The sequence below is a fragment of the Moschus berezovskii genome, chromosome 21 (assembly GCF_049115385.1).
Source record: "Moschus berezovskii isolate FMDL1 chromosome 21, NW_MosBer_1.0, whole genome shotgun sequence".
NCBI lineage: Eukaryota > Metazoa > Chordata > Mammalia > Artiodactyla > Moschidae > Moschus > Moschus berezovskii.
Window position 1 is genome coordinate 2854418 of NC_142480.1, and position 20104 is coordinate 2874521.

General features: G+C 42.0%; 1 protein-coding gene across 2 annotated transcripts in view; it reads right to left on the reverse strand.

Annotated features, from left to right (window-relative positions):
- Positions 1 to 20104, reverse strand: part of RCOR1 (REST corepressor 1) — a 124059-nt gene that overhangs the window by 35448 nt on the left and 68507 nt on the right. For both annotated transcript variants that reach the window (XM_055418593.2, XM_055418592.2), the window contains exon 3: positions 5463 to 5546. In XM_055418593.2, the coding sequence (XP_055274568.1) occupies positions 5463 to 5546 (84 nt within the window). The remainder of the gene's footprint in view (positions 1 to 5462; positions 5547 to 20104) is intronic.

Genomic DNA, 20104 nt, shown 5'->3' on the forward strand with positions numbered 1-20104 from the left:
CAAACCTGAGATAAGAACTGTCTGATAAACATCTTTAGAATGTGACTCGGGTTCCACCCTGTTTTGTGAATGTATGTGTATAAACATCTATGTGCATTCATGTTTATGAACATGTATGTGTGTGCAGGGATGCATATGTGCACTTTATGCACATATAGAGCTTCTAGTAAGGTATGATGTGTGTAGAGAAGAGCACATATATAAGGATCCAGCTCGGTTCATTTTCAGGAAATGAAAACTCTCAGATCAAGGAGAGAGTCCAATGTGCTCTCAATGTTTGGGTTTGTTTTTATAATGACCCCAGCTGACCATGACGAATCAATGAATCAGAGTAACACTGATGTGTAAAGGACAGTTCCCACTTTAATGCGAAAGAAACCACCTCAATGAACACAGAAGTTTAAGGTTTCGACATTTAAACAATTATGCCAATATCAGAACCACAGAAACGAGGGGAAATGTGCTTTTTATGTTACTGTTAATATAAAATGAAGTTTCTAAATTTGTGAGTTGTGAATTTCAATCATGTAAAAGAATTTCCTTTCAAGCCCACCTCCAGCTGAGGGGTTATGAACAGGGGAGAAAGGTGGAACAAAGGAAAGGAAGATCAGACAGTATTGTCTCCACAGTGTGGTCAAGAAGGGACACCCCCAGGGACACTTCAGCCATGCCCAGGAGGAAGTGAGGGGACAGCGCCATGTAGATACTCAGCAAGAGGGATGCAGACAAGGGAAGCTGGCTCTGGCTGCGTCCAGAGGGCAGAGGTGGGCTCAGACCTCAGGGTGCCTAGTGGCAATTGTCAGGTCTTCTGACTTCAATTTACAGTCATCTAGAAAGTTGTGAACAGAGACCCCGACATTTACTACATATTTCTATGAAAGTTTAGGCATTTACTACATACCTGTGAAACTTTCCCTCGTAATATAATTTTGAAAATGTGTACTGAAGTCATATGACTTAATGCAGAAATAACTTTTTATATGCAGGTCCAAGGAGGGTTCTCATCCCCTAAAAGCTAAAACTTACTTTAAAATTCCTAACTTGACACGATTTTAAGTTCTGTATGTCTACCCTGTTGAAAACGTTAATTTTTTTCTTTCAAGTTCGGCCAGCAAATTCCAACCTTCCAGCGTGGCTATCTTTGGAGAGGTAATGATTTCCGGTTTCTCTCACTGTCCGACCTCCAGATTCCATTATAGGACCGAACCATCATTTGTGCCTTTGCCCCCTAAATAGCATGTCATCATTTAATCATGGAATTCGCTACAACAATGTTTATAATAATACCCAAATGCCACTGTTCTCATCTATGCTACCTGGACTTATCCACATTTCCCCTACATGAAATGTGTCTCCGCACATTTTCTAGGCATACTCTAAAGGTTGCATCCTTCCTTAAGGAAGTTTTACTTAGACACACCCAAAAGCAACTGTGTAATATCCGTAATACTTTAAACATTTTGGTTTATTAAATCAGACAGCACACCAAGGGAGACCTGTGTGATAAGAGCTCAAACCAGAAATCTAGACCAACCTTGGCTACTAACTAGCTGAGGGACCTTAAACATTTGACCTAACTTCTCCAGATCCCAGGTTTTTGCAACTAAAAGGAAGCAGTTGAACTAAAGGAAATACATATAAATGATCTGTTTACATTTCACTGCCCCGCTCTTTGTGCATCAGAATATAGGCTTCCTGAATCCCTCCCTCCTGGTCCCTACCAGGCACAAAGACCTCTCAATAAAAATGTGAAGGAAATCAATTCTCACTGAATAAACACAAATTCAATATAACCCTAATTGAGATACTTTTGGAGGAAACGTGTTTTTTAAAAAATAAGAATAAAATTATAAAAAGAAAAGACTAAATTATGGTGCACCCATACTTTTTAGTTTAAAACTACATAATTGTAAATATATTCAAATAGAACAAAGTCCCAGATAACAGTGTTAAGACCAAACTGCTAATCAGCTCATATATGTGATTTAAAAATCATACACTTATTAATATGTATAAACATACTAGGAAAGGTATATATATAGTAAATAGTAATTATAAGAGGGCTTTAATTGTCTACATTATACATTCTACATTGTTCAAAATTTCTACAACAGCACTTATTTTTATAACCACAAAATAATTCTGTAAACTTGCAGTAACCCTGAGAGGAAGAAACTCTAAGCAGTTACTTAAGAAGAAAAACCAACACAGAGAAAACCAGTGATCTACAGACGTCCTTACACATGGGGACATCTCCACACTTCTAGTAGATGTCCCCTATCTCCTGTTTCTACATAAAATGAGAATCAACTGTTGGACAATCAAGATTTCCACTTTCTTTCAAAATAAATGAGAAAGACAAAAGATTTCTTTTTTTTGTCTATATACTGGGAGGGAGAGACGCTGAGGGGGAAATGACAGATGGTAATGAGAATAAATTATGTGTATTTGTTCCCACTGACACTATAGTTACATTTTAGTTACCATTAGATGACTACTTAAAGAGTGTGATCCCCAAAGCTCCACAAGTGGAACCTAACTGACACCACGGATTACACTCACATCCTCACACTTGGGCAGTTAAGCAAACTCTCATGGATCCACAATTCCAATCCTAAGGATGTATCTTCCAAAACACTAAAAACACAGCAATGGCAACAAAAGAGAACAAAGCTCTATGATTCAGTTTTTCACTATCACCTTCTTTTACAATAGCAACAAATTAGAAACAACCTAAATTTTTAAGAGAATGGTTAAATACACTGATACGTTCACATGATAAAATATTCAGCATTATTTTAAATGTTCACCAGGAGTCCAACAAGGTGACAAATGCGTAGGTCATTGTTCAGGAAGACAATATGCACTCACATACAGAGAAATTCCATCACCTCACTTACAAAAACATGCACAGAGGAAAAACAGGGACTGGGAAAACATCCTAAAATGTTTAACAAGAGTTATCTCTGGGTGATGAAATAATAGGTGAGGGGAACTGTTTCTTCTTCATACTTTTCTGTGTCTTCTGAACTTTCAATAATATATAAATGTTACTTTTAGATTAGTTTAAGAGTTGAAGTTTTACATTAAAGCTGCAAATTTATTTTAGGCAATACTATTGTTTAAAAATCCATTACTGTTCATATTCTGTTCTTTACGTCTGCTGCTGCTGCTGCTAAGTCGCTTCAGTCGTGTCTGACTCTGTGTGACCCCACAGACGGCAGCCCACCAGGCTCTCCCGTCCCTGGGACTCTCCAGACAAGAACATTGGAGTGGGCTGCCATTTCCTTCTCCAATGTGTGAAAGTGAAAAGTAAAGTGAAGTCGCTCAGTCGTGTCTGACTCTCAGCGACCCCAAGGACTGCAGCCCACCAGGCTCCTCCGTCCATGGGATTCTCCACGCAGGGTCTAGGGAAAACAAGCTAATATTAAAATTAAATTCTGACTCCCAGGATTTTCAAAGGTAACACAGTACCAGCAAGAGGTAGGAACGCACCTCCACTGTGAGAGCAGCAGGGAGCAGCCGAACGAGGGGCTGAGGCCTGACGCACGGGACCCGAGGGACACGCTGGGCGCACACGCTGGAGAGAAGGCCAGCACCACAGACACCCCCAGCCCCACCGTGACGCTCTGGTCACAGCCGCTTTACACCGTGGAGTGCCACCCGCAAAACGGGGACAAAAACGTCCTCTTCCGTCACAGTAAAGACTGACTGACATAAGAACATGGCAAGTACTTTAGCCCAATGCTCAACAAGTGTTCAACATTTTTAATGGTTAGTTCTAGGCATAATTTAAGAGGGGCACTGTGGTTAAATAGAATATACCCAGCTGTGCAACAGAGGTGAAAAAAGACTCCAAAACTGAAGCATCAGGAAACCCTGGAGGCCCCAGGCAGATTCAGCTTGGATGGGGACAGCAAAGGCGGCAGGAAAACTGAGAACCTGAGACCCACAGGGAAGCAAACTTATTCAGCAGACATCGGAAAACAGAGCTTAAAAATGACATGGGCACAGATTTTCAGCTCTGTTAGAAGCAACAACATGTTTGAGCAAACGATCAAAGGGGAAAAGCCAACAGGAAATAGTAAAAAGGACTTCCTTCCCCAGCACAGTAGGGGCATCGCAAACGCCAACACACCTCCTTCTGCTCTTCCTTTCTCCATGATAAACTCATCAAGCACTAGCCTGACGGAGGCAAAATTAAGACACTCTAAAATTCAGATTAGATTTGAGATTACTTTATTCTTGCTAAATTTAGCATTACTAAGAGTAGTTGAATTTCCTGTGCTCCAAAAAGGGTACTGTATTTTTTTTTTTTTAGGGTACTGTATTTTTAAAAAAAGATTCTTTTTGGTCAAAATTAAATGTTTCTTTACCATATGAACTCTCTGCATCTTAAATGTGCAAACATGCGTGTTACCTGTATAAGAGGTGTACATTCAATATGCATCACCACGAACTCTTATCTGACAGAGGAAACCTGTTGACACTGACTGTAAAACACAGTCCGGGAAATTCTGATCAAAGCCTGAGAGTACAGCCTTTATTCACAATTCAAGTTTCCTGACCAACATTTACCACTGATGCTTTCTAGGCCCTAACACATTTTAGAGCACTGATTCTTATCTGATTTCTTTCAAAGAGCCCTTGAAAAATCCAGTTTTCTCCAGGAAAACATACATAAACCAAAAAAAAAAAAAAGGCATATGATTTCCGAGTTCACAAATACCCATAAATTCCATCCATGGCCAACCCCACACACACTGAATAATTCTCAAAGAGGGGAATTTAGGTTTTTTTCTGTCTTTAAAGCTATGACAAAAACAAAAACTTTGAAAACAGCAAAGACTTATGGCAATATATCAAATATAAAATTATTCTTGCCTGGATCATCTGAGCAGAGGGGACAGAAAAAGTAAAAAGGCAAACTTGGGAAATACAATTAATCTCACTCTAGGATCCCCACCCCTTAAAAGAAACCCCAAAGTAGCTCAGAATATTCATGCTCACAAAATGTAAACACAAAAGAGCCAACTCGAAGCTTTGTCTATGGCCAGGCAGAACCGTACATCATGAAATCTTTTCAGTAAATGCATGTGCCCTCTGTAATCCTTCCACTAAGGAATCTGTTCAACTCTTCATCTTTATAGATATATAAATTCCCGGCAGAAGGAGTTATACACTGAATTATCATTTTCTTTCCACTCTGAACCTTTCCTCCTAGTTACTTCAGAATGTTAGCTACTTCCACATTTTACATATAAATTATGAAACCATACTTTAAGAATCTTTAAATCATTATGACAGGATACAACAAAGAAGGTATTTTCAGATTCTTCAAATTACTTACTTAAAAAATGTAAAATAAATGTAATATATCTAGAGACTTTTAGCTACAAAGGTAACTCTAAAAGTTTGCAGTAAATAAGAAAGATGGAAGATAAAAGTACTTTAAAACTTACATTTTGCTTCTGATAGATTTTGATTAGGTGACCAGACCAGCATTCCAAGATTGTCTCGTTCTTGACTTCGTCTTGCTAGTTTGGCTTGGGAAAAACAAAAAAAGAAAATTCTTATTAAAAATTTAGCAGATATGGACATGAGTTTGAGTGAACTCCGGGAGTTGGTGATGGACAGGGAGGCCTGGCGTGCTGTGATTCATGGGGTCGTGGAGAGTCGGACATGACTGAGCGACTGGACTGAACTGACTGAACTAGTGACAACCAGCACCACCACTCTGGTCTGTTTTAAACTTCAGAAGACGATGACATCACCCAGTCTACTGAAATCTGCCCCGATAGAACCGGTGCATTTAACATGGGTGGGTGCAGGGGCAGGGGGGTCCTGAAGTTTGCTGAAACGTTTCTGCTTCCAGGTCTTTTTCCACCTAAACTTTTATTTATGTAACACACAGGCACATGTGAGGTAGGTGTGACGACTATTCTCATCTGCTAGGTGAGGAAACAAACAGGTCACTCAGCTGCTGGGAGGCAGACCTGGACTGAGCTCACGCTCAGCCAGGATGGCTGCAGCGCCTGAGGGTTTAGTCACCACGGACTAAGATGCTCCGCGCCTGGACGGGGACACAGAGAACGGAAGCTGATTCGGCACAAGAAGCTGCATGTGGCAAGTTGTTCAAGGATTCTTTCCAACTATGAATTTTTCATGTGTGCTTTGAATAACCTTACCCTTCACTGCCATTAGCATACTGGGTATTTCAGTGATTTGACAGGGATTGGGGGTGGGAGGAGACAGGGACGACAGAGAATGAGATGGCTGGATGGCATCACCGACTCTACGGACATGAGTTTGAGTGAACTCCGGGAGTTGGTGATGGACAGGGAGGCCTGGCGTGCTGTGATTCATGGGGTCGCAGAGAGTCGGACACGACCGAGCGACTGAACTGAACTGAACTGATATAACCTACAGAGTTAACATACATGCATGCATGCTAAGTCGCTTCAGTCATGTCTGAATCTGTGTGATCCTATGGACTGTAGCCTGCCAAGCTCCTCTGTCCATGGGATTCTCCAGGCAAGAATACTGAAGTGGGTTGCCATTTCCTTCTCCAGGGAGAGTTAATACATGTTCACAATAAAACTTGCACACAATGACTTACAATTCACAACTGTCAAAAACTGGGAAAGAAACCCCAAAAATGTCCTTCAAAGAGTAAAAGGTTAAACAAGCTGGAAAGGTTAAACACACTGCAATACTACCTAGCATTCAAAATACATTAACTACTGATACAGCAGCAACGTGGCCATACCTCAAAAGCATACTGTGTAATTCCATTTATGTGACTTTCTGGGATAGGTGAAAACTGTAAAGGTAGGGAAGGAATGGGAGGAAGGCTAAGCGTTGTGTGAGGTAATGTTTTGAGGCGATGGAACTGCTCTGTATCCCAGCTGCAGGGGTGGTTACATGAAGCTACACATGCCTTGATACTAACAAATACAGACACCAAACACCAGTCCATGTCGCCGAATGCAGTCTGGATACAAATACAATGAAAAGAAAGCAGTGCCATTCACTTCTGGACAGACACTGACATCTGCCGAAGGTGTCAATAACTCTACAGCTGTGCTCTCTTGTTAAGTAAAACTTTCATTGAAGTGTCATTGATGTACAAGATCTTTATAAGTTACAGTTGTACAACACAGTGATTCACAACATTCTCCTCGTTTAAAGTTGATTATCAAGTGTTAAAAACCTTTCCGACCTGGAGGGAAGCTGAAGAAAGACAGTTCAGTTCAGTTCACTTCAGTTGCTCAGTCGTGTCCGACTCTCCGCGACACCATGAATTACAGCATGCCAGGCCTCCCTGTCCATCACCAACTCCCGGAGTACACTCAAACTCATGTCCACAGGGTCGGTGATGCCATCCAGCCATCTCATTTTCCGTCGTCCCCTTCTCCTCCCGCCCCCAACCTTTCCCAGCATCAGAGTCTTTTCCAGTGAGTCAACTCATCGCATGAGGTGGCCAAAGTATTGCAGTTTCAGCTTTAGCATCAGTCCCTCCAATGAACATCCAGGATTGATCTCCTTTAGAATGGACTGGTTGGATCTCCTTGCAGTATAAGGGACTCTCAAGAGTCTTCTCCAACACCACAGTTCAAAAGCATCGATTCTTTGGCGATCAGCCTTCTTCACAGTCCAACTCTCACATCCATACATGACCACGGGAAAAACCATTGCCTTGACTAGACGGACCTTGGTTGGCAAAGTAATGTCTCTGCTTTTTAATATACTATCAAGGTTGGTCATAACTTTCCTTCCAAGGAGCAAGTGTCTTTTAATTTCATGGCTGCAATCAGCATCTGCAGTGATTTTGGAGCCCCCAAAAATAAAGTCTGACACTGTTTCCACTGTTTTTCCATCTATTTCCCATGAAGTGATGGGACCAGATGCCATGATCTTTGTTTTCCGAATGTTGAGCTTCAAGCCAACCTTTTCACTCTCCTCTTTCACTTTTATCAGGAGGCTTTTGAGTTCCTCTTCACTTTCTGCCATAAGGGTAGTGTCATCTGCATATCTGAGGTTATTGATATTTCTCCCAGCAATCTTGATTCCAGCTTGTGCTTCTTCCAGCCCAGCGTTCCTCATGATGTACTCTGCATATAAGTTAAATAAGCAAGGTGACAATATACAACCTTGACGTACACCTTTTTCTATTTTGGAACCAGTCTGTTGTTCCATGTCCAGTTCTAACTGTTGCTTCCTGACCTGCATACAGGTTTCTCAAGAGGCAGGTCAGGTGGACTGGGAAGCAGAAGATATTAAGAAGAGGTGGCAGGAATACACAGAAGAACTGTACAAAAAAGATCTTCACGACCAAGATAGTCACGATAACGTGATCACTGACCTAGAGCCAGACATCTTGGAATGTGAAGTCAAGTGGGCCTTAGAAAGCATCACTACGAACAAAGCTAGTGGAGGTGATGGAATTCCAGTTGAGCTATTTCAAGTCTTGAAAGATGATGCTGTGAAAGTGCTGCACTCAATATGCAAGCAGATTTGGAAAACTCAGCGCTGGCCACAGGACTGGAAGAGGTCAGTCTTCATTCCAATCCCAAAGAAAGGCAATGCCAAAGAATGCTCAAACTACTGCACAATTGCACTCATCTCACACGCTAGTAAAGTCATGCTCAAAATTCTCCAAGCCAGGCTTCAGCAGTATGTAAACCGTGAACTCCCAGATGTTCAAGCAGGTTTTAGAAAAGGCAGAGGAACCAGAGATCAAATTGCCAACATCCGCTGGATCATGGAGAAAGCAAGAGAGTTTCAGAAAAACATCTATTTCTGCTTCATTGACTATGCCAAAGCCTTTGACTGTGTCGATCACAATAAACTGTGGAACATTCTGAAAGAGATGGGAATCCCAGACCACCTGACCTGCCTCTTGAGAAGAAAGACAAGGAAACTGAAATTATCAGTTGCCATCAAGGGAATTCGCACTGCCAGTGGCAATGTACATTGGTTCAACTGCTTCAGGGAGCGCTGGCAGTGTGTGAGAGAGCTGAAGCAGAGATTCTCCGCAACCCAGTTCTAGATATAACACACGTTATCAGTAGCAATGCCTTCCAAAGTGCAGGTTGGGCCAATTTACTGACTGGGTCCTAATCAGCATTAAAAAAAAAAAAAAAAGGAAAAAGAAAGAATAAGAATAGAAAACACCAGCATATGTTTCAAAGTTTGTAAGTGCCTGCCCTAGAGATTTCTTAACACAGGTGTCAACTGGGCTGGTTACAGCACCAGGCATGGAATCCAGCGCTAATCTAGGCGCTATAGCTTTGGCTATATGAGCTGACATTAAGTAAGGAAGAAACGCTCCATCACTGAAAGGCCTTACGGGGAAAACTTGAGATTTCCCTACCTCAACACGGAGCCTCAGCTTCCTCCTGCAGAACCTGCCCTACAAAGGTCACACGTGCTGGGCATCCATGATCACAGAAGTCAATACCGTAAAATAGTGTCTGAACACTCACCCACACACCACTGCGTCTTTCTCTGGAGGACTCTAACAGGGATGGTCATTACAGCACTGCTTACAGTGCTGTAAGGCAGCAAAATCTTCAAAGTCCTTCCACAGGAACTGGCTGAGTCACAGTCCCAAAGAATCAAGCACAGGAAAGAAAGGAGTTGAGCGGTTCTTCAAAAGGCCAAACAGTCACCGTAAGGCAGCAACTCCATTCCCAGGTTACAGCCCAGAGGAGGGAAACGTGAAAGTGGAAAGCAAAGTGTCAGTTGCTCAGTCACGGTCAACTCTTTGTGACCCCATCCATGGACTGTAGCCCGCCAGGCTCCCCTGTCCATGGAGTTCTCCAGGCAAGAATACTAGAGTGGGTAACCAGTGTGTAGCCACATAAAAACTTGTATACAAACTTTCATAGCACTATTCATAACAGCCAAAAGGTGGAAACCATCTAAATGTACATCAACCGATGAATGAATAAGCAAAATTTAGTCTATGTGTATGATGGACTGTTACACTGCCATAAGCAAGAATGAAGTACTGATCCGTGTTCTGTATAGATTCAACCTGAAATCATACAAAAGTGAAAGCAGTCTGTCACACACAGAAAAGATACAGTATACAATTCCATCTATATGAAATGTCCAGAGTAGGCAATTCTATAAACACAAAGTAAATGAGTGGTTGCTAGTGGGTGTGGGGTGTTTGGGAGAAAGGAGAGACTGTTAATGAGCAGAGCATCTCTTCATGGGACAGCAAGAATGGTCCAAAACTGAGTAGTAATGGTTGCACAATTTGTGAACATATTGAAAACCACTGATTTGTACACTTTAAACAACTAAATTGTACATTTTGTGAATATCTTAATGAAACCATTATTTTAAAAGTGAGAATACTTGTTTCTAGCTTAAGTATTTTTTAAGTGAGTAAACCAACCTAGATAGCATATTAAAAAGCTGAGATGTCACTTTGCCAACAAAGGTCCGTCTAGTCAAGGCTATGGTTTTTCCAGTGGTCATGTATGGATGTGAGAGTTGGACTGTGAAGAAGGCTGAGTGCCGAAGAATTGATGCTTTTGAACTGTGGTGCTGGAGAAGACTCTTGAGAGTCCCTTGGACTGCAAGGAGATCCAATCGGTCCATTCTAAAGGAGATCAGTCCTGGGTGTTCATTGGAAGGACTGATGCTAAAGCTGAAACTCCAATACTTTGGGCCCCCTCATGTGATGAGTTGACTCACTGGAAAAGACTGATGCTGGGAGGGATTGGGGGCAGGAGGAGAAGAGGATGACAGAGGATGAGATGGATGGATGGCATCCCCGACTCGATGGACATGAGTTTGAGTGAACTCCGGGAGTTAGTGATGGACAGGGAGGCCTGGTGTGCTGCAATTCATGGGGTTGCAAAGAGTCGGACACGACTCAACGACTGAACTGAACTGAACTGAAATGAATTAAAAAGCAAAAATATCAAACCGGAGATAAAAACCACCTGGTAAATTTAAACAGTGGATAAATTCTAGGAAAGAAGTGGGGGCACTGGATTGAGAGGAAAAAATGAAATCTGTGCTTTCTTGCTCCACATACTTTCTTATTGTTTGGATTCTCTTCATAAGAATGCATTCAAGTAATACACGATTAAATTCTCTTTTACAAAAGAAAAAATAATTCATTTAAAACTTGCAGAGAATTATTTCATGATTGTAATTTTATATCTCTTATGTTGCTCATTTCCTAAAAGCTGGAAAACCTGCACAGCTTACTTACAAAAAGAAAACTAAGTATGTTTCCAGAATGAAAGAATTTAGAGCTTTCACAGGGATACCCACTACAACTGAATAAAGGAAAGCAAAACCTCACTCAGTTTCAGGAAACGCCATCTTACTCTCAGTTTCCTAGTGTAGTTACAGGGAGGCACATGACTGCAGAACTAGTGCCTAAAAACACGTGGGCAACAAACAAGCAACTTGAAAAACCGATAACCTATTTCTTGTTTACTCACCTTGACCCAGCAGGAGGAAAACAATTTTAAGCTAACTTTCTTTGAGAATTAGTCTTTCAGACTGCCGCAATAAAAATACATTCAAAGATGACAAATACTCAACAAAACACTATGCGCAACAGTTTGCAGATACTGGACTTCAGATACTGCAATTAACAAACACAGAATTATAAACACATATGGAATGTTTAAAGAAACAGAAGTGGGAATCACAGAAATGAGTAAGCAACAAAAGAGCAAACACAAAGACATGTATAACAGTGTTAGCCCAAAACCAAAAGCACAGAAGCAAAAATAAATAAGTGGGACTACATCAAAATAAAACACTTCAGCAAAGCAAAGGAATTTATCAGCAAAATGAAAGGCAACCGACTGAAAACCACTGAATCAAAAGAGAAAATACTTGCAAATTTTGGGAGTAAATACTTGCAGACCATATATCTGATAAGTGACTAATATACAAAATAAAAAAGAACTCATACAACTTCACAGCAAAAAAAAAAATTCAATTTAAAAATGAGCTGAAGATTCAACTAGACAGCTTTCCAGAGAAGATATATAGGTGGCCAACATGTACACTGAAGAAAAAAAAAGCTCAACATTATTATCAGGGACATGCTATGAGGTGTTACCTGACACCTGTTAGAATGGCTATTATGAAAAAGACAAGAAACAGCAGGAGTTGGTAAGAAGGTGGAGAAAAAGTACATGTCAGTGGCAATGTAAACTGGTGCAGTCACTATGGAAAATAGTATGGAGGTTCCTCAAAAATTAAAAATAAAGCTATCATATGATCCAGCAATCCCATGTGTCTGAAGAAAAGGAAAGCACTAGGTGAGACAGACACATGTACCTCAGTGTTCACAGCAGCACTATGTGCAGCAGCCAATGCTGGAAACCACCTCAGTGTGTATCCATGGATAAAAGAATGAACATGGACACACAGGAATACTATTCAACTATGAAAATGAAACGTTGCCATCTGGGACCATCCGGGTGGATCCTGAGGGCAGTACTTGAGGAAAACAAGGCAGAGACAACCACCACATGATCTCACTAATGTGGAATTCGAAAAAAGCTCAGACATAGAAAACAGTGGTGCTTACCAGGGGCGGAGGGTGGAATGGGGTGATATCATGAAGGGAAGACTAAAAGGTACAAACTTTCAGTGCTAGAATGAATAAACCATGGGGATGTAATGAATAGCATGGTGACAATAACAACACTGTACTACAAAAAATAAACTCAAAATGACTGAAAGACCTAAATATAAGACATGACACCATAAAATTCCTAGAAGCGAACACAGGCAAAACATTCTCTGACATAAACTCATGCCAGTATTTTCCTATATCGGTCTCCTAAGGCAAAAGAAATAAAAGCAAAAATAAACAAATGAAACTTAATTAAACCTAAAAGCTTCTGCACAGCAAAGAACACCATCAGTGAAACAAAAACACAACCTACGGAAAGGAAGAAAATATTTGTAAATGATATGATCAACAAAGTGTTAATATCCAAAACACACAAACAGTTCACACAATTCAACATCAAATAAAAAAAGAACCCACTCAAAAAATGGGCAGAAGATCTAAACAGACATTTCTGCAAAGCAGACATACAGAAGGTCAAGAGGCACATGAAAAGATGCTAAACATTGCTAATTATTAGAGAAATGCAAATCAAAAGTACAACGAGGTGTCAACTCAAACCACTAAGAATGACCATCATCAAAAAGTCTACAAATGATAAACACTGATGAGGGTGTGAAGAAAAGAGAACCTTCCTACACTTCCTGCAGCTGCTCTGAAAAACAGTATGGAGGCTCCCTGCTGCTGCTGCTGCTGCTAAGTCACTTCAGTCGTGTCCGACTCTGTGTGACCCCATAGACGGAAGCCCACCAGGCTCCCCCGTCCCTGGGATTCTCCAGGCAAGAACACAGGAGTGGGTTGCCATTTCCTTCTCCAATGTGTGAAAGTGAAAAGTGAAGTCGCTCAGTCATGTCCGACCCTTAGCGACCCCATGGACTGCAGCCTACCAGGCTCCTCCATCCATGGGATTTTCTAGGCAAGAGTACTGGAGTGGCTTGCCATTCTCCCTAGAAAGCGAAAAATAGGACTTCCCTGGCGTTCCACTGGTTAAAACTCCATGCTTCCAACACGGGACGCAAGGGTCAGGGAACTAGGATCCCGCATGCTATGTGGTACAACCAAAAAAACAACAAAAAAAGAGCTACCAGATGATCCAGGAATGCCACTCCTGGACATAAACCCAGAAAAGATAAAAATTCAAATTCAAAAAGATACATGCACCCCAATGTTCACAGCAGCACTATTTGTAATAGCCAAGATATGAGAACAACCCAAGTGCCCATGAACAGATGACTGCCTTAAGAAGATGCAGTGTGTATACATATCAGTTCAGTTCAGTCACTCAGTCGTGTCACTCTTTGCGACCCCATGGACTGCAGCACACCAGGCTTCCCTCTCCGTCACCAGCTCCCGGAGCTTGCACAAACTCATGTCCGTTGAGTTGGTGATGCCATCCAGCCATCTCACCTTCGGTTGTCCCCTTCTCCTCCTGCCCCCAATCTTTCCCAGCATCAGGGTCTTCTCAAATGAGTCAGTTCTTCGCATCAGATGGCCAAAGTATTGGAGCTTCAGCTTCAGCATCAGTCCTTCCAATGAAGAATATTCAGGACTGATTTCCTTTAGGATGGACTGGTTGGATCTCCTTGTAGTCCAAGGGACTCTCAAGAGTCTTCTCCAGCACCACAGTTCAAAAACATCAATTCTTCAGGGCTCAGTTTTATGTTCCAACTCTCACATTCATACATGACTACTGGAAAAACCATAGGTTTGACTAGACAGACCTTTGTCGGCAAAGTAATGTCTCTGTTTTTTAATATGCTGTCTAGGTTGGTTATAGCTTTTCTTCCAAGGAGCCAAGTGTCTTTTAATTTTATGGCTGCAGTCACCACCTGCAGCGATTTTGAAGCCCAAGAAAATAAAGTCTCTCACTGTTTCCAGTTTCTCCATCTGTTTGCCATGAAGTGATGGGACCCGAAGCCATGATCCTAGTTTCCTGAATGTTGAGTTTTAAGCCACCTTTTTCACTCTCCTCTTTCACTTTCATCAAGAGGCTCTTTAGTTCTTCTTCACTTTCTGCCATAAGGGTGGTGTCATCTGCATATCTGAGGTTATTGATATTTCTCCGGGCAATCTTGATTCCAGCTTGTGTTTCATCCATTTTATATGGGTATACATATAAACACACAGTATAGAATATTCAGTTCAGTTCAGTTCAGTTGCTCAGTCGTGTCCAACTCTCCGCGACCCCATGAATCATAGCACGCCAGGCCTCCCTGTCCATCATCAACTCCTGGAGTTCACTCAAACTCATGTCCACAGAGTCGGTGACGCCATCCAGCCATCTCATTCTTTTTGTCCCCTTCTCCTCCTGCCCCCAACCTTTCCCAGCATATTGCTGCTGCTGCTGCTGAGTCACTTCAGTCGTGTCCGACTCTGTGTGACCCCATAGACGGAAGCCCACCAGGCCCCCCCATCCCTGGGATTCTCCAGGCAAGAACCCTGGAGTGGGTTGCCATTTCCTTCTCCATCCCAGCATATTACTCACCCATAAAAAAAAGAATCAAATATTGCAATCTGGCAACATGGATGGACCTAGAGAATGTTATATACTTAGTGAAGTAATTCAGGAAAAAAGCATTTTATGGTATTATTTAAATATGTAATCTAAAAAATAATAAAAATCAATCTATAAACAAAACAGAAATAAATTCACAAACACAGAAGACAAACATACCAAAAGGGAAAAGGGGAGAGGATAAATTAGAAACATGGGGCTAACAGATAAAATCTACAATCTACTGTACATAAAATAGGTTAGCAACAATGATTTACTGTATAACACAGGGAATTATGGGGCTTCCCTAGTGGCTCAGATGCTAAAGAATCTGCCTGCAATGCAGGAGACCTGGGTTGATCCCTGGATTGGGACGATCCCGACTCCAGTATTCTTGCCTGGAGAATTCCATAGACAGAGGAGACGGGAGGTTCAGTTCATGGGATCACAAAGAGTCAGACGTGACTGAGCGACTAACACTTTCACTTTCTTTCACTTTCATTTGCGGAATTATATTCACTACCTAGTAATAAACTATAAAGGAAAATACTCTGGAAAAAACAGATACAGGACTTTCCTGGTGGTCCAGTGGTTAACAATCCAGCTGACAGTTCAGGGGTCACGGATTTCATCCCTGGTTGGGGAAGATCCCACATGCCACAGAGCAACAAAACCCACACCCCCACAACTACTGAGCTCCCTTGCCACAACTGTTGAAGCCAGGTTGCCCTAGAGCCTACACTCCACAAAAAAGAGAAGTCACCACAATGAGAAGCTCACATACTGCAATAAAGAGTAGCCCTCGTTTGCCCCAACTAGGGGCTTTCCTGGTGGCTCAGTCAGTAAAGACTTCACCTGCAAAGCGAGAGACCTGGGTTCGACCCCTGGATTGGGAAGATTCCCCTGGAAGAGGGCACGGCAATCTACTCCAGTATTCTTGCCTAGAGAATCCTCATGAACAGAGGAGCCTGGCGGGCTACAGTCCATGGGGTTGGTTGCAAAGAATCAGATATGACTGAGCAACTAAGCACAGCACAGCCACGACTAGAGAAAGCCTGCGTGCAGCACAGAGACCTGGCAAAGCCAAACATACATGCTACTGTTGTTGTTCAGTTGCCCAGTCATGTCCAACTCTTTGCGACCCATGGACTGCAGCACGCCAGGCCTCCCTGTCCCTCACCATCTCCCGAAGTCTGCCCAAGTTTACGTCCATTGCATCAGTGATGTCATCCAGCCATCTCATCCACTGACATCCTCTTTTCCTTCTGCCCTCAATCTTCCCCAGCATCAGGGACTTTCCCAGTAAGTCAGCTGTTCATCAGGTGACCAGAACACTGGAGCTTCAGCATCAGTCCTTCCAATGAGTATTCAGGGTTGATTTCCCATAAGATTGACTGGTTTGATCTCCTTGCAGTCCAAGGGACTTTCAGGAGTCTCCTCCAGCACTACAGTTTGAAGGCATCAACTCTTCAGTGCTCTGCCTTCTTTACAGTCCAGCTGGGAAGACCATAGTCTTGACTATAAGGACCGTTGTTGGCAGAGTAATGTCTCTGCTTTTCAAGACACTGTTGAAAGCTTTCCTGCCAAGAAGCAAACATCTTCTGATTTCATGGCTGCAGTCACCATCCGCAGTGATTTTGGAGACCAAGAAGAGGAAATCTGTCACCACTTCCACCTTGTCCCCCTCTACTTGCCATGAAGTAAAGGGGCTAGATGACATGATCTTAGTTTTTTTTTAATTTAAGGCAACCCTTTCACTCTCCTTCACCCTCAAGAGGCTCTTTAGTTCCTCTTCGCTTTCTGCCATTAGAGTGGGATCATCCACGTATCTGTAGTTGTTGATGTTTCTCCCACCTATCTTGATTCCAGCTTGTAACTCATCCAGCCCGGCATTTCTCATGACGGCATCATGTAGATTTTAACAAACAGGGTGACAGCAGATAGCCCTGTCGCACTCCTTTCTCAACCCTGAACCAATCAGTTGTTCCATGCAGGGTTCTAACTGTTGTTTCTTGACCCACAAACAGGTTTCACAGGAGATAGGTAGATGGTCTGGTATTCCCATCTCTTGAAGAGCTTTCCACAGTTTATTATGATCCACTTAGTCAAAGGCTTTGGAGAAGTTGATGAAACAGAGGTAGAAGTTTTTCTGGAATTCCACTGCCTTCTCTATGATCCAGCGAATGTTTGCAATTTGATCTCTGGTTTCTCTTCCTTTTCTAAACCAAGCTCGGACATCTGGAAGTTCTTGGTTTGCACAATGCTGAAGCCTAGCACGCAGCATTTTAAGCATGCCCTTACTAGCATGGGAGATGAGGGCAACTGTCCGATGGTTAGCACATTCTTTAGTGCTACCCTTCTTGGGAACATGAGGATTGATCTTTTCCAGTCCTGTAGCCACTGCTGCATCTTCCAGATTTGCTGACATTATTGAATGCAACACCTTGATGGCATCATCCTTTAGCATTCTGAAGAGTTCTACTAAAATTCCACTACCATCCTAAAAGCATCCACTAGCTTTAGCAACAGCAGTGCTTCCCAAGGCCCACTTGACTTCTCTCTCCAGAACGTCTGGCTCTGGGTGACTCTTCACAGCATCGCAGTAATCCAGTGCCTTAAGATCTTTTTGTACAGTTCTTCTGTGCATTGTTTCCATCTCTTCTTGATCTCTTCAGCATCTACTAGGTCTCTACCAGTTTTGTCCTTTATTGTGCCCATCTTAGGGCAAAGTGCCCCCTTGAGATCTTCCATTTTCCTGAAGAGACCTCTAGTCTCCCCCACTCTGTCGCTCTCCTCTAGCTTTAGACACTGCTCACTGAAGACGGGCTTCTTATCTCTCCATGCCGTTCTCTGCAAGTCTGCATTTGGCTGTGCATGCCTTTCCCTTCCTCCCTTGCTTTTCGCTTCTCTTCTTTAGCTATTTGTAATGCCTCCTCAGATAACCACTTTGCCTTTTTGCTTTTTCTTTGGGATGGTTTTGTTCACTGCCTCCTATACAGTATTACAGATCTCTGTCCATAGTTCTTCAGGAACACTATGTACAAGTTCTAATCCCTTGAATCTATTCATTACCTCCAGTGCATATTCATAGGGCATTTGATTTAAGTCGTTCCTGGCTGGCCTAGTGGTTTTCCCTGCTTTCTTTAAGCCTGAATTTTGCTATGAAAAGCTGATAATCTGAGCCACAGTCAGCTCCAGGTCTAGTTTTTGCTGACTGTATAGAGCTTCTCCATCTTCACCTACAAAGAATGTAATCAATTTGATTTTTGTATTGACCCATTTGGTGATGTCCATGTCTAAAGTCGTCTCTTGTGTTGTTGTAAAAAGATATTTGCTATGACCAGTACATTCTCTTGCAAGAATTCAGTGAGCCTTTGCCCACTTCATTTTGTACTTCAAGGCCAAACTTTACTCCAGGTATCTCTTGACTTCCTACTTTTGCATTCCAATCCCCAATGATGAACAGAACATCTTTTTTTGGTGTAAGTTCTAGGAGGTCTTCATAAAGCTGATCAACGTCAGCTTCTTTGGCATTAGTGGCTGGGATATAGACTTGGATTACTGTGATACTGAATGGCCTGCCTTGGAAATGAACCAAGATCTTCTGGTGTTTTTGAGGTTGCACCCAAGTATTTCCTTTTGGACTCTTTTGTTGATTATAAGGGCTTCTCCATTTCTTCTATAGGATTCCTGACCACAGAAGTAGATTTAATGGTCATCTGAATTAAATTTGCCCGTTCTCACACACTTCTGTTCACTGATTCCTAAGATGTTGATGTTTATTCTTACCATCTCCTGCTTGACCATGTCCAGTTTACCTAGATTCATGGACCTAACACTCCAGGTTCCTATGCAATACTGTTGTTAGCAGCACCAGATTTTACTTTCATCACCAGACATACCCACAACTGAGCACTGTTTCCACTTTGGTCCAGCCACTTCGTTCTTTCTGGGGCTACTAGTAGTTCTTCTTCACTCTTCCGCAGTAGCATATCAGACACCTTCAGACCTGGGGGACTCATCTTTCGGTGTCATATCCCCTTCATGGATCACTGCCTTGTTATGGTGAAGGGGTTTGCATAATTCGATGAAGCTGTGAGCCATGCCGTGTAGGGTCCACCCAAGACTAAAGGGTCACAGTGGAGAGTTCTGACAAAATGTGATCCACTGGAGGAGGGAACAGCAAACCACCCCAATATACTTGCCTTGAGAACCTTATGAACTGTATAAAAGGACAAAGATCAATAAGTAAATAAAATTTTTTTAAAAATAGAAAAAATCAACTAAATTGACTGCTGACTCTGAAAACAAACAAAATTGATAGACCTTTAGACAGACTCAACAAGGAAAAGAGAGAGCTCAAATCAATAAAATCAGAAATGAAAAGAAAAGGTTACAACTGACACCACAGAAATACAAAGAATCATAAGAGACCGCCACAAACAATTATATGCCAATAAGCTGGACAACTTACAGACAAACTCCTTGAAATGTACAATCTCCCAAGACAGAACCAGAAAGAAATACAAAATATGAACACACCAATTACCAGTAATGAAACTGAACCAGTAATAGAATTCACCTGTGAAGCTGTCTGGTCCTAGACTTGTGTTGAGTGTTTTTAAAAGTCTAGGACCAGACAGCTTCACAGGTGAATTCTATGAAACATTTAGAGAGGAGTTAACACTTACTCTTCTCAATCTATTTCAAAAAATTGCAGAATAAGGAACACTTAACTCAACGAGGCCCGTATCATTCTGACGCCAAAACCAGACAAAGATATCACACACACACACAGAATAAAATTACAGGCCAATATCACTGACGAACACTGTCACAAAAATCCTCAACTATTAGCAAACCAAGCTCAACAATAAACCTGAAGGATCATAAACTATGAGCAAGTGGGATTTATCCTATGTGTGCAAGGATGGTTCACTATCTGCAAATCAATCAATGCAGTATACTACATTAACAAACCGAAT